Source organism: Xenopus laevis, chromosome 5S, assembly GCF_017654675.1.
Source record: "Xenopus laevis strain J_2021 chromosome 5S, Xenopus_laevis_v10.1, whole genome shotgun sequence".
Taxonomy (NCBI): Eukaryota; Metazoa; Chordata; class Amphibia; order Anura; family Pipidae; genus Xenopus; species Xenopus laevis.
The window spans coordinates 29,332,610-29,349,450 of NC_054380.1; the positions used below are offsets into that span (position 1 = coordinate 29,332,610).

Genomic DNA, 16,841 nt, shown 5'->3' on the forward strand with positions numbered 1-16,841 from the left:
GTTTAGTTCTCCTTTAATGGACAGCGGCGAGTTGGCTATACAGGTTGATTGAACACAATTATTGTGGAAAATGGGATTGACCAGGAGAATTCAACCCCTTCCGTGCTATGTGATATCCCTTATAAATACATTTGCCACTGAAAAAGAATGTAAATAACTGTAGCCAAATCCAGTGTAAAAAAAAGTGGTGTGTTGTATCGTCATCAAAAAGCATTTGTGCAAAATATGCTTCTTTTTTCTCCCCTTTTTTTTTTAAAGAAAAAAAAAAAAAGAAACCAGTGCCCATAACTGCATTAACAAATAAAAATGACAGGTTTACATAGGAGCTACGGGCAGCTAAGAAACCATGTCTTTAGAAATACTGTAGCACGCAGACTGTGAGTTGGACTAACACAAGGAGCTGACACATTATAACCTGGGAGCTAATCCAGCGAAACCATCTGTCTTGCAGTGCCTTGTACATGATGAACACAGCACCCCGTTTTGCCGAATACAATAATACAAGCTCCTCTGTTTCTGAACCATTTTCAATAAAATACCGATTTGGTTTGACAAAGTCGTCAGAAGCCTCAAAGAGGAGAAGAGTTACTGCCTCGCAAATTGGCTACAATTCTTCTTTTCTTCATAAACAGTCAAAAACACCTTATTTTCCCTTAGTCTTTCTTTATACAGGGCCAACGTTCAACCTCAGAGACATTAACATGGCAGCATGCACTTGCGGTCTTTTGGGTTTCAACCAATAGAAAGCTCACAAGCTGGTTGTTCTGATGTGACCAACAACAGAGGGTCTGAGGGTCCTTTGATACCCTTGTAACGAATCTTTCATCTGTAATTGTTTAAACAATCTAAAGTCATAAATTAGATTAGTTGTCCACCAAATAACTTAAAAGTTCTTAAAAAAACCAACGATCTGTAGCAGATATGGTTTAGGCTGGCTCAGGGCCAGTTAGCAGCCGTTTCATCAAGTACCCTGATCACTGTTTAAAATATCAAAATGATAGGAATTAAGATAAGATTTAAGAGCCTCAAAAAGTGTGTGGAGGGAAAGCCAGGTGGCTTCATCCCATAAAAGTTAAAGGAGAAAACCAAGAGTTCCCCAAGTACAATGACGAAAACAGATTTCACAAACTCAGGGCGTTAAGATGGGTGTGGGGTCTTTGTATTGCACAGTAAAGGTGAGTGAGGTCTGGATCTGTTCTTCTGAGCCCATCAGTTCCCCTGACACATGGGCAGATTCACAAAGGTGAAGACATTGAACTCCGTCAGAATGGAGATACACAGAAAGATGCTGTAGAGCAGCAGACAAGCGATGCCCAGCTTCCTATCCAGCCTCCACTTGTTTAAGCGAATACCACACACCTGCAACAAGGAGGCAAGAGATGATTATTATACAAAGACACAGCATTGAACCTCAAGATTTCCAGTGGGGTTTGTTTTAAATTAGTCCCTTGTGGCAATGAGTAAGACAACGTTATATTTGGTATGTGCACAGTGTCGGACTGGGACACCAGGGGCCCACCAAAAACCCTTAGACCAGGGGCCCACACAAAAACCTTTAAAACCTTTACTTACTCAACCTCTATTCTCCTATTCACTTTTCTTTACATATTATAACCTATTATTCCATCTATTTAGCCTCTTTATTCTCATAGAAATAGGGGATGGCCATGAAATAAGCCAAAAGTTACAGAAGCACGAGGGCCCACTGACACTTTGGCCCACCGGGAGTTTTCCTGGTATCCCGGTGGGCCAGTCCGACACTGTATGTGCAAGAGTAATAGTACCCACTTTGTTGGGTCTAGAAATTTGCTGGTGAACAAATACATTAAAGGGATACTGTCATGGGGAAAAAAATTTTTTCAAAATGAATCAGTTAATAGTGCTGCTCCAGCAGAATTCTGCACTGAAATCCATTTCTCAAAAGAGCAAACAGATTTTTTTATATTAAATTCTAAAATCTGACATGGGGCTAGTCATTTTGTCAATTTCCCAGCTGCCCCCAGTCATGTGACTTGTGCCTGCACAAGAGAAATGCTTTCTGGCAGGCTGCTGTTTTTCCTTCTCAATGTAACTGAATGTGTCTCAGTGGGACATGGGTTTTTACTATTAAGTGCTGTTCTGAGATCTACCAGGCAGCTGTTATCTTGTGTTAGGGAGCTGCTATCTGGTTACCTTCCCATTGTTCCAATAAAAGGTTTACTATTGTAATTCATTAAAATGTAAATGAATTAAAATGTACATTTTAATGAATTACAATAGTAAACCTTTTATTGGTTAAATTGATCAAGAATATTGAGAGTGAATTTAATGAATTTTTAAATGAAATGGAATCCTTATAAGATAAACGGCACCTTAAATTATAAGTGATTGAATAGGGAGTAATCAACTCCTAATTTTTGGTTTGAATTGGTTGTCGACTGTGTGGGTCAAACCGGAATAAAATAACAAATGATACCAACTGTAAAGTTTTTTCTTTATTAGAATCATTATTAAAAGGTGTTTGAAGGTGAATGTTGCACATGATTTGCCATATCCAGTAGAGAGGAGTTAAATTCACTAGACTGTAACAATAAGCAACATTGTAACTTGCTAATCTGGTGTTATCAGTTATCTTAAAGATTACCAACATAGTTTCAATTCGGACTACTGCAATAATTAAGGGTATCCTTTTCTAAACTATACAACGAATTGAAACTATATTTGGAGAGAAGTGGTTGAACTACAGAGGTGTAGCATTTGATACAGTTACAAAACAAGGTTCTTTTCTTTCTTTCTCTTTTTCATTACTTGTTGGACAAGGCCTTCCAGGGACTACCAGAGGATCTGACATCAAGCGCCACTCTCACAGCAATTAGAGATATATTATAGGCCTTATTTAGGTCTAAATTGGAAATAAATAGAAATTGTAGCTGGTTGGGGGCTCACTTGAAGATAGCACCAGTCTATTGTTACCTATGCACAGAATCAATAGTGTACTGCTGTTCTAGACAAAGGAAATCCCTGTTTTGTAGTTTTAGCCACTTTTGTTTGAAGAGAAAGAAAATGACTTTCCTACTCATTACAGGACAAGAAAATAACCACATTAAGTTTGAATGCAGACAACTGTTGTATGTACATAAAGGAAGATAAGAATTACATTAATGGAGCTCACCAGACTTTGCGGTGTTCATGTGCGTCTCCTCTCCAGTGGCTGCACTTGCGAGAGCTCTCCGAGTTCGCAACTGTCGTAAACTCCAGCACAATTGTTAACTCCCCAAAGCAGCGCTCAACTTGATGCATACATAGTGACATAGTGGCAATGATAGTGCAAATACGCTTATGTGCTTCGTGCCCTCACAAATTGGCACTTCCTCAGAGCCCGATTTGTGAGGGCACAAATTGTGTAAGCATATTATATCATTTGGAAGAGGACAAGTGGTCTCCATAAGTTTATTCAGTTGAGCGCTACTTTGGGGTGTTAACAATTGTGCTGTTGTATGTACATACTGGGGCCTAGCTGGGGCACAACCTCCTAGTTAAATGCAGGCAGTTATGGTGGGAAACCAGAGGGCCTCAGCCAGGACTTTGCTCTGCTGGTAGTGGCACCACTGACCAGAGCAACAATTGCCAGAATACACAACTGTCAAATTATTATTATTTGTAAATGACTTATATATTGTTTATGATACTTGGTTTTGTGATACATACCGTAACAAACAATGATGCCAGCAGTAAAGCAACAGAATATATGAGTCCCCTGCTGTTAAGCTGGATCTGTAAAACACAAAAACAAAAGAAATCATCAACAAATCCAACTTTTTGGTTGCCAACAGCAAACTTGATCCCAAGGAAAATACAACAATATGGCACAACCAAAATAAGTGACGCTCTAGAACACTGGATCCCACTAGTGAGTTGGGCATAGCCTAAGAACAAGGTGGAGTGAATGCTTATTTTCTGTTTTTGATAGTCTTTAGAATTATAGTATGGCATTAGTGATTGAGTGATTGCTAGAAATCTCATTTTTTGGGTTTGTTATATCGAAAATTCTTTAGAGCAGGCACTCAATAAAGGCAATCTTCCACCAGGCAGTTGAATCAAAGTGACATAGTTTATTGTGACCACGGCCTTACTCGTTTCGTGTTACAAACAGTCATAGGCTTGGGTTAGTTATATGTGTGTGATAATATGAAAAACTAAAAATGGTGCTATATCACATCTTCATTTAGGAGCCCACTTAAGGAGCCATTAAAGGAGAAGGAAAGCTACAGAGGCATTTTATTGCCAATAGACTAGCCGCAATAGTGCAAGCTAGAATGCTATATTTATTCTGCAGAATGTTTTACCATACCTGAGTAAAAAGCTCTAGAAACTCTCTGTTTGTTTAGAATAGAAGCTGCAGTATTAACATGGTGTGACATCACTTCCTGCCTGAGTCTCTCCCTGCTCTGGGCTCAGATTACAGTAGAGAAGGGGGGGAGAGGAGCAAACTGAGCATGCTCACGTACAGGGCAATGAGGTTTAAGCTGAAGGCAGGAAGTCTGATACAGAAGCCCATGTGTACACAATATAAGGAAAGAAATGCTGTGTTTCTTTTGACATGGGACTCAGAGCAGCACTACTTTGGGGGTTTACTGGTATATTTAGATGGACCTTTCTGATACGGCTTACTTAGTTTTAACCTTTCCTTCTCCTTTAATGTTGAAAAAAAACAGATGTGAAAGCTCTACAGTCTCTTGGACATTTGTAGCTCTGGTACAAGTTTCTATAGGCAAGTAGTATATAACATCAAGGTCTTCTTAATGTACTAGGGAGCTTAGTAACAGTTACACATATGAGTAACTGGCTTTATGACTAGGATATCTCACAGACTTCTGTACACCCAGATCTATGTAGTGACACTTGTAGAAACATAAACGCAGTGTTAGAGCAACCCACAAAAATTTGAGCTCATGACCTCCTGGAAACAGTTCTACTTTCCTAGCAGCTGGAATAGCTGTATTGTCATATCTATTGGCTAACAGAGAGACAGAGGTTTCTGGACTGACGTAATCCAAACAAGATGCAACAGAGGAAATAATGTTCTTAGCTCAGTGTGAATCTCTGATACAGCTGCTCTAACTGCAATAGAATTGCAAATGGTAATAAATCAAATGGCAGGTGTAATTAAAAACGTGTGTCAGAAAATCTCTCATATTTCAATATACGATTGACCTGATTCTTCCGTTGGTGAGTTTTTCCCTTGTTATTCTAAATATGTGACCAGAACGGCACAGCAGGCAGGCAAGGTGACACTGCTGGTGACAAGCTGACACTTAGGAAGGAATCACTGTCCTCCAGAGCAGCTTCTGAGTAGTTCTCAGTACATACATGCTGCCTATTTGTAACCTGATCTAATCATTCGCCCGTGCGTGATCATTTTTCAGGTGTAGATCCAAATGCAAATTTTGTTAGATTTTGTTTTCACTGGAATCAGTTATTTTTAGTGAGTTCTAATACATCTGCTGGTAAAGGACCCCCCTATAGATATATTGGATCTAACTGTCAATGAACATCTGACACCCAACTCCTGCATGAAGACAGAATGAAAAGAAACAGATGCTGAGAGAGGGATAGTGAATATAAACTTGATTATTTCAGAAACAGTACAGAATTTTTAATTGATTGTGAAAGTTTTTTAGACCAGTATGCTGAAGCTTATATTATATTTTCATTTTCCCGATAGTTCCCTTTTAAATAAACATTTTAAAAACTGCAGAGTGCAAATGCATGCTGGGAATTAGCAGGACAAATCAGGTTCAGTTTAACATACAATCCCCGAATAAAAAGATCACATGAGGAGACCCTACATTCAAAGACCAGACCATTCCAACAGCTTAATGAGATCCTAGACCAGTGATCCCCAACCAGTGGCTCATGAGCAACATGTTGCTCCCCAATCCCTTGGATGTTGCTCCCAGTGATGTCAAAGCAGGTGCTTATTTTTGAATTCCAGGCTCAGAGGCAAGTTTTAGTTGCACAAAATCCAGGTGTACTGTCAAACAAATTCTCCTGTCGAATGCCAGTCCACATAGGGGCTATCAAATAGCCAATCACAGCCCTTATTTGGCACCCCAGGAACATTTTTTCATGCTTGTTTTGCTCCCCAACTCTTTTTACATTTGAATGTGGCTCATGGGTAAAAAAGGTTGGGGACCCCTGTCCTTGACCATTCTAATGTTCTGCCCAATTAAACTTGGATAAGAGGGGGGCATCATTTTAAGACCAACCAGTGGTGCCAACTCATTCAAGTTTCACCATTCAAGTATCCTGTTTTTTTTCTCATGTCTGAGAAGATATGGTTGGACATTCACTAAGAATCGTAGTTGCACTGGCGTCTGCTTCTCCTCGCTTTGCCGCACTTCGCCAGCGCTCCGCAAATTCACTAAAATCCGAAGTTGCGCTCAGGGGCAGCGTAAGTTTGCGAAGTTGCGCTAGAGTTGATTCGCTAAGCAAAGCGAAGTTACGCTAGCGATGGTTAATTTGCATACGGCGCCAAATTCAAATTTCAATGGAGGAATATGTAGCAGCACTACACAAGCCTGGGAAACCTTCAAAACATCAAATAACATTTTTATTTTGCCCTACACATGTGCCCACTGTATAGTTAAGTTGCCATGAGTTAGGAAATGTAGGTGGGAAGGAGGGGAGCCCCAAAAAAAATTTCAATCTTTTTCAGCCTATCACCCCTAATATAGAAAAAACGCCAGCGTTTTTAGGGACTTAGAAAAAATTGTAAATTTTTTTGAAGCAATCCCTATCTACTCTATTGCGCTTCGCCTGGTCTGAGGTGGCGAAGGAAGTCTAGCGTAAAAGGTAGCGTTCAGAACAATGCGCGCGTTAGTGAATTTGCGTAGTTACGTCCGTTGCGCAAATTCGCCAGGCGTTCGAAGTTACGCCAGCGTCCGTTAGTGAATTTGCGAAGTAACGAAAATGCCCAACGCTAGCGAATTGACGCTAGCATTAGGTGCTTCGGCGCTTAGTGAATTTGCCCCATGGACTTGAATATCTAGTGGTCCATGAACAGATTTGAGTTAAAAACAATCAAACCGTTTCACAAATAAAAACACATTTTTAATAAGCAATAAGTATGCAAGTCACATCTGAAAGTAACAATTCTAGCTTTTCTTGATTTTTTTTTTTGAATAAGGAGTGTGTGCGAGTGCCCTGGGGAAATAACACTAGCCGAGGAATTCACTGTGCCAGGAAGCAGTACGGACTCTAATAGATCTCACAGCTGCTCTTTTTTAAAACAAAATCTGTAATTCGCTAGGCAGACGCCATGCTGGCAAAGGCCAAGTATTTTTAAAGTGTTCCGTGCACATTGAAAGCTGAGGAGTTGGCTGACACAAGCAGTGTTCTCAGTTGAACTGCAATAAGACAATAGACTGAGAGCACAGAGATATTAAAGCAGCAACGTTAAGGTCACACTCAAGGGAAGATTCCCGTGGAAGCTGCGGGTGCAGAAAATGACTTTTACTTCTGCTTCAGGCCTGTTACTGATGTTGATAGTTCTAACAGGTGATTGCTGAGAATAAGAAAATGGCACTTGTTCTTTTTAAGGCATGGACTATATCAATACGTCTGTTCTAAATATTTTACTGCAGAAAAAAGTCAGGTGTTCACCTGTTTAAAGAAGAACCAGATATTATACCCTAGGGCTCCTGCTGTGTCACATCCAGTGCACATGGTTCTGTCTTTTACTGATCAGCAATGACAGCCATGGGGTATTGGAGAAGATGTTGTGTGGCCAGATACAGCGCCCACCAACCCCATTCAGGTATGGGGAAGCTGGGGCCCCTTTTTGAGGTAATGGTTTGGGGACTGTGGTCTGTACAGAAGCCTCTTGTGCAAAATTTGGTCTAGTTTTCCTTTAACTCCTTCAATCGTACACAAAAATGCAAAGCACAATCAGGTGTACTTATACAAAAATTATACTATTAATATCTGCTGCTGTATTTATATTATCAGGATGCTTTTTATAGGGCCAAAAAATTGTCAATACAGCCAGTTGCCAATGGAGCTGTCAGTGGAGTGGTCTACATTTGTGGTCCTACTTTTGTGGACCTACTGGGAGATCACAATCACCTTGAGGACATGACTTTTATGAGTATCAGTAGAATCAAGAGACTCTGCTCCAGTATGAATAGAGACATGCTTGTTTTGCAGGGCACAGCTAATAATCACCCACAAAAAAAGGAACCAACGGGCAGATGTAGAGAGGGCTTCCCAGAAGAAGTTTGTTTCAACTGGTTGTTGGTCATCTACTGAGTCTTACATATTAGCTCTACCAAACATTACAAACCGCAGACAATACACACCGAATAAATATTCAACAAAAGCAAAACAATCAATAACAAATGAAGTCAATGCACATACAATGCTTTGTAGCTGTTTTTACTCTCAGGGAAAATAAACATCAACAAACATCTCTGTTTACTTCCTATTGCAGAGACAGGTATTGGGGGCATAAGTCCATGGGTCCACTATGAGTGGTCTATTCATCTCTATACAGGTATGGGATCCGTTATCTGGAAACCTGTTCTCCAGAAAGATCCAATTATGGAAAGCCTGTCTACCACAGACTCCACATTTTTAAAAATGATCTCATTTTTTCTCTGTAATAATAAAACAGTACCTTATACATGATCCCAACTAAGATATAATTAATCCTTATTGGAAGCAGAACCAGCCTATTTGGTTTATTTAATGTTTACATGATTTTCTAGTAGACTTAAGGTATGAAGATCTAAATAACGGAAAGATCCATCATCCAGAAAGCCCTAGGTCCCGAGCATTCTGGATAACAGATCCCATACCTGTACTACGAATATGAGATATCTAGCGTTTGTGATCTCTTCCATAATATCATGGGTACTTACATATGAGCCATAGTCCACTGCAAGAGTCTGTAATGCCCAAGGAAGGCCCAGCCCAATCAGGATGTCAAACACGTTACTTCCAATGGAATTGGATACAGCCATATCTCCCATACCTACATGGAGAAAGGGACAAGGGAAGGCAAAATGTTATTTCTAATGTTGTTCATAGATGGAAAAGAGTACAAGGTGCCAGCACACAGGATGTGTTCTGTTGTACTATTTATTCTACTGCTCTCCAATTTGGGATTGCTATGTTAGGGTATCTACAGCCAGACAGAGGCCTGAATAAACTGTAAATGCGGGTGAGGGGGTGGCTGATAATAAAAAAGAACAGAATGACTGCTCTTTCTGCTTGTTGGTTGGATTGAGGACAAATAAAAAGGCAAATACAGGCATGGGACCTGTACTCCAAAATGCTTGGGACCTGGAGTTTTCTGTGTAAGCGATCTTTCTGTAATTTGGATCCATATACCTAACGTCTCCTAAAAAATAATTGAAACATTAATTAAACCCAATTAGATTGTTTTTGCTTTCAATAAGGATAATATATAAGCATAATATCCAAGGCTACAGTGATACTAAAATCTATAGTTAGTGTATGAGTATATATAGGTTACGTGAGTATATGGAGGGGTCAGTGTGCGAATGTATGGATGCTGGGTTTCATTTGGAGGCGTTGAACTTGATCTTTTTTCAACCTTATCTAACTATGTAACTATGTATTGCGGGCCTATAACCTGACTGAAGACATGTCTGAGGGCCTCTGTTTTTTAGTGACACCTACTGGTTATTTTAATTAAGACATTTTAAAAAGAAATTCTAATTACAGTAATCTGACAAAACAGAACAAGTGCACTGATGCAAAGCAGCAAGAACTTACATACATTAAGGGACATATTTATTTTGCTGTTAACTTATATGTGGCTGTTTAAACACATCTCCAGACACAACATCTCCAGAAATCTCTCCAGTAAGTGTCCAACGGACAAAGAATCCCCAGCACAGGCAATAAGCCCCTTGGCCACAAACCTTGTCTTGCTACGATCAAGCTTGCCATACAGTCGGGGACACTCGTGCCAGCAGCTAGGAAGGTAATTCCCATGATCACATCTGGTATTCCCAAAGTAAACCCAATTATAGTGACCTGTAAGTAATAAATGGTAGTATTATATCTCAGGACTCCAAAAGCCATTCTATGAGCACAGAGACAGGCGATGCAAGTAATCTGAAGGGCAGGAGGAGAAAGAGTTAGTATCAGTCTGTCAGTGGAAAAATGCCGGCAGACAATCTTCAATATGAGCCCTTATCCTAAAAAAGCAGTTCTTTTAGTACAATATAGAGAGCTGTTCTATACACTTACCATCCAGACCATCACATAAGAGAGACCTGCGATCCACAAAGAAGACGAGGCAAAAGTCACCATAAACCACTTCTCCCAGCGCGGTTTTGCACAGTTGGGCACAGTGAAGTACATGAGAAAACACAGGGGCCACGTCACCACCCATTTTGCCTTGTTTGCTTTCCCAGCTGTTTATGAACAGGATACAAAATATTCACTGGGTAAGAAACCAACAACCTAAAAACAATGCAGATTCAAGTATGTATACATATACTGGGTGTATATATAGTGAATAAAGTACCCCCTCTTGTAAAATATAAGGATATTATAAATCACCGAGGAGTTCGGCCTCGTGTTTTTATTCAGGTCATGGAACTCCAAGGTAACTTCTAATATCCTCATATTTTGCAACTGGGGGTACTTTATTTATTATAATACACAAGTTTCAATGAGTCATGTGACAGAAATGACATCAGAACTCACCGTTTATAACTGATGACATCAGAACTCACCGTTTATAAGGATATAATTTACAGGATATTCATGGCTTTTGTGTATTATATAGATATAAGTAATATCTGATCTCTCTCTCTCTCTCTCTCTCTCTCTCTCTCTATATACAGTATATAAACATGTGATTTATATTTTATATGTGTGCATTCATTTACATAATTTTTGGACTATGTGTTACTGTGTACGTCTCCTGGTTGATCCCTATATTAAAGTGAAATGGGATACTTCTAATACAAAAGGTGCATCTCAGCCACATTTACTACAGCAACAACTCTTAACATAGCAGTGGAATGAATGAATAACATATTTTTTTAAATGCCTTAAACAAAACCATTCTTGAGCAACTTCTTGAAAATGGGACGTTTTTAAAATACTGCTTAATGGAAAACTATACCCCCAAAATGAATACTTAAGCAACAGATAGTTCATATCATATTAAATGGCATATTAAAGAATCTTACCAAACTGGAATATATATTTAAGTAAATATTGCCCTTTTACATCTGTTGTCTGGAACCACCATTTCATGATGGTCTGTGTGCTGCCTCAGAGATCACCTGACCAGAAATACTACAACGCTAACTGTAACAGGAAGAAGTGTTGAAGCAAAAGACACAACTCTGTCTGTTAAGTGGCTCATGTGACCTAACAAGTATAGTTTGTTTGGTTTGTTTGTGTGCACAGTGAATCGTATGATCCCTTATTTTTTAAAATGGCAATTTTCTATTTATGATTACCCAATGGCACATACTACTAGATAAGTATATTATTATGAAAATGGTTTATTTACATGAAGCAGGGTTTTACATATGAGCTGTGTTATACCATACCTTTTTATAGAGACTTACATTGTTGGGGGGTATATTTTTCCTTTAATAAATATACATGTCAGTATATTCCCCGTGTAAGGAACGTTGTTGCAAAACAAAGCATTGTGGTTCAATAGAAGTGTTGGTGGGTAAGAAAATAAGTGCTTTTGAGGCTTTCAAGTTAGCGGGGACAGCCGAAATGTTTATCAGACAAACTAAAATCGATACGGAAAAGGGCATTGCAGCAAGCAGTAAAGAGAGTCCAAAATTATTTTTTAAATATGTAAATAGTAAAAAAATTAAGCAGGATAGGGTGGGACCCTTAATATCAAAGGGAGGTAAGCTGGTTGATGAGAACAGAACAAAAGCAGAGATTCTGAACTGTTATTTTTCTTCTGTCTGCAGAAATGAGGAACCAGTTAATGAAGGTTTCCTTATTAATAGTCCCAATTCTAGTAATATAACTAATAATGCATGGTTCACACATGAGGAAATTCAAAAGAGACTAGAACATGTTAAGATAAACAAAAGGATCATTTCTTGGACAAACATAATATCCAAGGATATTGTGATACTAAAATCTATAGTTAAGTGTATGAGTATATGTATTTTATGTGAATATACAGAGGGGTCAGTGTGTGTATGTATGGATGCTGGGTTTTATTTGAAGGAGTTGAACTTGATGGACTTTGGTCTTTTTCAACCCGATCTACCTATGTAACTATGTAACTACTGTATGTATTGTGGGTTTATAACCTGATTGAAGACATGTCTAGTTTAACAGCCCTGAATGAAGCTATTTCTAGGCATAGGCTATATTTTAGTGACACCTACTGGTTATTTTAATTAAGACAATTTAAAGAGAAATTTTAAGTACAATAACCGGACAAAACAGAACATGTCCACTCGTGCAAAGTAGCAAGAACTTCCATACATTATGGGGCATATTTATTTTGCTGTGAAAAAATTGAGTAAAATCAGCTTAAAATGTTTACGCATTTTTTCTTAGCGTGATGTAAATGTAAAATAATGGCAGCAAATCTGCCTTTCACATGGCGTAAAATTAGACACACCATGCAAATTTTGAATGGCAAATATCGTTTTACACAGTATAATAAATATGCCCCTAAGTATTAAGTGTAATTATTGCCACTTATGTGCTCCCTCCTGAATGAATACATACCATGCCACAGGCCACCAGCTCTGTACATTTTTCCAACCCCAACCCAAACTGCACAATACAAAAGTGCATTGGTCAGGGAAAATGATGCCTAATCCCTGCCAGAGCTGTACCTGGGGGGGGGGGGCACAGACAGGGGTGGAGAAAGTAAAGATCTGTGATCCCATACAATTGTTGCATCCCATCACCCCCCCCTATTCCTGACCACCCCCCAACACTTACATCTAGAGCAAAGGGGAGTGGGGCCCGCAGGTGATGAGGGGGCACTGCAAGTCCCTAGTTATCCCTTTTATCATTATTACAAACTACTATCATAATAAAACTATTTGTTAAAGAGATTTATTGGTCTACATCTAGAGGTTGTTACTCATTTAAGCAAATACCAATTAATGCCTGTGTGCCAAGACCTTAAAGAGATACTGACACCAGAAAATAACCTTTTTTTAATAATCTATCATAACATTGAATGCTATTTTAATTTCTCCATAAAATGATTTGCTTCATCGTTACCTTTCTTACTCCCATGTTCCTCTATGAGGGGGCTGCCATATTTATGCAGCAGTAGTTCATTAGCATTAGAAACTCTGACGGAACAGAAACATCAAAAAATAAAAGTGTTTTAAAGTAATAAAAATATAATGCTACTGTATGTTGCCCTGCACTGGTAAAACTGTTTGCTTCAGAAACATTACTATTATTTATATAATTAAGCTGCTGTGTAGCAATGGGGGCAGCCATTCAAATGAAAAAAAGACTCAGGTTACAAGATCTGTAGAACATAATGGTGTTATCTGTTATCCACTATTTAACCTGTGCCATATAGACTTTTTTCAATTTCGCCATTGCTACACAGCAGCTTGTTTATATGAACTATAGTAGTGTTTCTGAAGCAAACTCACCAGTTTTATCAGTGCAGGGCAACAATACATGATATTTTCATTACTTTAATAAACTTTCATTTTTTGGTGTTACTGTTCCTTTAAGAAGGGACAGTCAGGTTTAGGAACTCCAATCAGCGAAAAACCATCAACATGACCTATAGGTAACGTTTAACATTTTTAGTATCACTTTAAAGGTAATTTGGTAATCTTACATGGAACTTCAAATGGGGTGAAAGGTCCGTCATTATCATCTTCCTCTTCTTCTTCCTCTTCATCATTCTCATTATTTTCGTTGTCTTCGTTCTCATTCTCAGTCTCATTGCCAGCCACTATTTCATCTCTTCTGTTGCTGTTCCCGTTTCTCTCTGTAGAGTTCCCCGGTCCTGTTCCGTTCTCCACGGCATACTTGATTGGAATCTTGATAGACACCTCTGATTCCCCATTGGCAAATGAGCGGCTGTTTATTAATCTCTGCCTCTGGAAACAAGGCAAGAGACACAGATGTACATGAATAAAATCAATACAGACACAGGCTGCATCGGTGCTACTGTAAATGAATAGCTGTCTATCTAGAAAGGTTGTTTAAACTTCCTGCCAATGACAATCAATCCCATTGTGAAGCCATTCTCAGACAACAACAGACATAAATCCAATATCTCTGACATAAAGCAATTAAGCCTGATGATTAGCCGGTAGCATTAAAGAAAAGAAAAATGTGCAAAATATAGATCCCTTTTAATCCATCGTTACATGTTGCAAGCAAACCTTTATGCAAGCAATTTATGTAATAAAAATCACCAGGTCTAGTAACCAATCATCAGGCACTGTATAATTCAACGGTCACCTATTGTAAAGGAAAAAACCTAATAGGTTGCTATGGGTTACTAGACCTGCTGCAAACTTTTCAACATGACCGCCTATGCGGATGCATTTAACATCTCTCTGCTTTTGTATATTTGTTGCTACCTTTGGATTGCCTTAGTGGAGTCCACCCAAAAAGCCCAAGAATTTGATCATAATCTAACAATGTATCTTGTGCTGGAGATTGACAGATGGCAAACAGCTCTACTTAAGGCCATTTTAATAAACACACAAAAGGGGCATTTGCCCAGTAGCAGGATGAACCCACTAGAATCATGGGACCCACTCAGAAACTGGTTTCTGAGTGAAGAAACAGCAAATTCTACTTATTAATCAACTAAAAGCACTCCAGATGATTTCCAGTAAAAGAGGTGACATGAAGTCCATCATTGCACTGGTTGAGCTACTAGTGACCTATGATTGTACCATAGAAAATACCATAATAACAAGCACAGAGGTGTAGTAGCATTAGAAAAAAGGACAATGAGTAAAACTCACCTCGTTTATAAGCATGCGGCTGGCCATCGAAAGTCTGGTTTTGGGGGGAAATTTATCCGTTATCATGATCCTCAGCCCGGCCTCAGAGAAGGAGAGCTGGTGTGGATACGCAGAGAGCAATTCATCCACCATTATGACTGAAGTTTTGCGATGACAATTTCCTGTTAAAAAACACATGCATGCAAAGAAAGAGAATTAAAGAACTGAGCAAGGCATTGTGGGAAACAAGAGTCTTGGCTGGAGAAGAGCTGACACTGGCAATATGGTTTCAATGGTACCAGCAGTGCAAAGAATTGCAGAGAATAGTCATTTAAATTAAGTTTGCGATTAATATTATTGGTATGCAAAGTGAATACCAATCTGCCCAGTTCACAAAAGAGTTATAAACATGGGTGACACCTGAAAAGGTCTGCTTATACCATGTTATGTGCAGTTGTATCAGTGTACAGGTATGGGACCTGTTTTGCAGAATGCTCGGGACCAGGGGCTTTCCGGATAATCAATCTTTCAGTAATTTGGATCTTAATTTCTTTAGTCTACTTGAAAATCATGTAAACATTAAATAAACCCAATGGGCTGGTTTTGCTTCCCATAAGGATTAATTATATCTTAGTCAGGATCAAGTACAAGCTACTGTTTAATTATTACAGAGAAAAAGGAAATCATTTTTAAAAATTTGGATTATTTGAATAAAATGGAGAATATCTTTTTGTAATTCTGAGCTTTCTGGATAAAGGGGTTTCCAGATAACGGACCCCATACCTGTATTCCACTTACCTTTGTTGAGGAGCACCATAGTTGCTTCACAGTGGACACTGTCGTCTAGTTCTGAATTAGTAGCCAAACCATTTGCCAAGTTGGCTGCACCTTTTTTCCTCCTTTCAAAGAACTGGTGTATAGGGGAATTGTACCTGTACCAGGAAATGAACTCCATGTAAGCCAGTTTCCAATACATGAAAGCAACTTGCTATTCAAACATAAATAATGGCTTCAGCTGTAGGGGTTTGCGTGTGTTAAACCTTTACTAAGAATTGGTACTATACTAAAAAGATACAGTAAAAAAAAAGGCAAAATGTGATGTTCCCATACAGGTGTTATGAGTAAGCACAGAATTTGGATTAAGCTAACTTAAACAATGGAATCGTGTAGCTGTATCATTTGGGGGCATTTGTGAAATGATCTAACCGTTGACCTTTATCCACGAGTCTGTACCTTTGTACTTACTTCATTATGAGAATGTAAACAGCGTACATCATGACAAGGATCAGGGATTCCCACCTGGGAGGAAACATGTGGTTATTAAATTATGGCAACTTTCCCCTCTAAAACACCACATCCAAAGATTACATATTTTAAATGGGGAAAAAAACAACTGGCAAACAAGTATTACTATATTTCATTGTCTTAGCCTCCCTTATTAATAGCTAACTAGATAATGAAAGCAACATACCAGTGATGTAATTATGGGGCCCAGGACCCCCGCAGATTTTTTCCTTCACCCCCTGGCATGTGAAATGTTGGGTCATCCGCAAAATGTAAATACACACGGGTGACCCACAGTTCTGCAGATCCCCCAACAAAGGAAGCAGATCCCCAACCATAGGTTCTGCTTCCACTGTAGTTACGCCACTGCAATACTACTCATTTACCATTGCGCCATGTTCAGAATCATGTAGCAGTTGTGCATGGAGTGTGTGTACTCTGCACTCTGCACCCTATATCGATGTCACAGCTGCAACTGCAGGAGCACTAAAAGACATAAAACTAGGCCCTTTAGCGCTAATTCTCAAAGTACTTGGGGCAGTGTCATATCTGCAGTCTTGTCCAGTGTCTTGTCTACTGTTTATCTGGCTCAGTTAA

At 39.0% G+C, this 16,841-nt stretch overlaps 1 protein-coding gene across 2 annotated transcripts in view; it reads right to left on the bottom strand.

The window, feature by feature from the left end:
* Nucleotides 1–1,137: 1,137 nt before the first annotated feature.
* Nucleotides 1,138–16,841, bottom strand: part of LOC108717769 (sodium/potassium/calcium exchanger 3) — a 184,530-nt gene continuing 168,826 nt past the window's right edge. For both annotated transcript variants that reach the window (XM_018265108.2, XM_041564354.1), the window contains 9 exons: nucleotides 16,206–16,259; nucleotides 15,759–15,892; nucleotides 14,982–15,142; nucleotides 13,835–14,099; nucleotides 10,261–10,427; nucleotides 9,930–10,044; nucleotides 8,901–9,013; nucleotides 3,688–3,753; nucleotides 1,138–1,359 (listed from right to left, as the gene is read on the bottom strand). In XM_018265108.2, coding sequence (XP_018120597.1) covers nucleotides 1,210–1,359; nucleotides 3,688–3,753; nucleotides 8,901–9,013; nucleotides 9,930–10,044; nucleotides 10,261–10,427; nucleotides 13,835–14,099; nucleotides 14,982–15,142; nucleotides 15,759–15,892; nucleotides 16,206–16,259 — 1,225 coding nt within the window. In that variant the 3' untranslated portion in view covers nucleotides 1,138–1,209. The remainder of the gene's footprint in view (nucleotides 1,360–3,687; nucleotides 3,754–8,900; nucleotides 9,014–9,929; nucleotides 10,045–10,260; nucleotides 10,428–13,834; nucleotides 14,100–14,981; nucleotides 15,143–15,758; nucleotides 15,893–16,205; nucleotides 16,260–16,841) is intronic.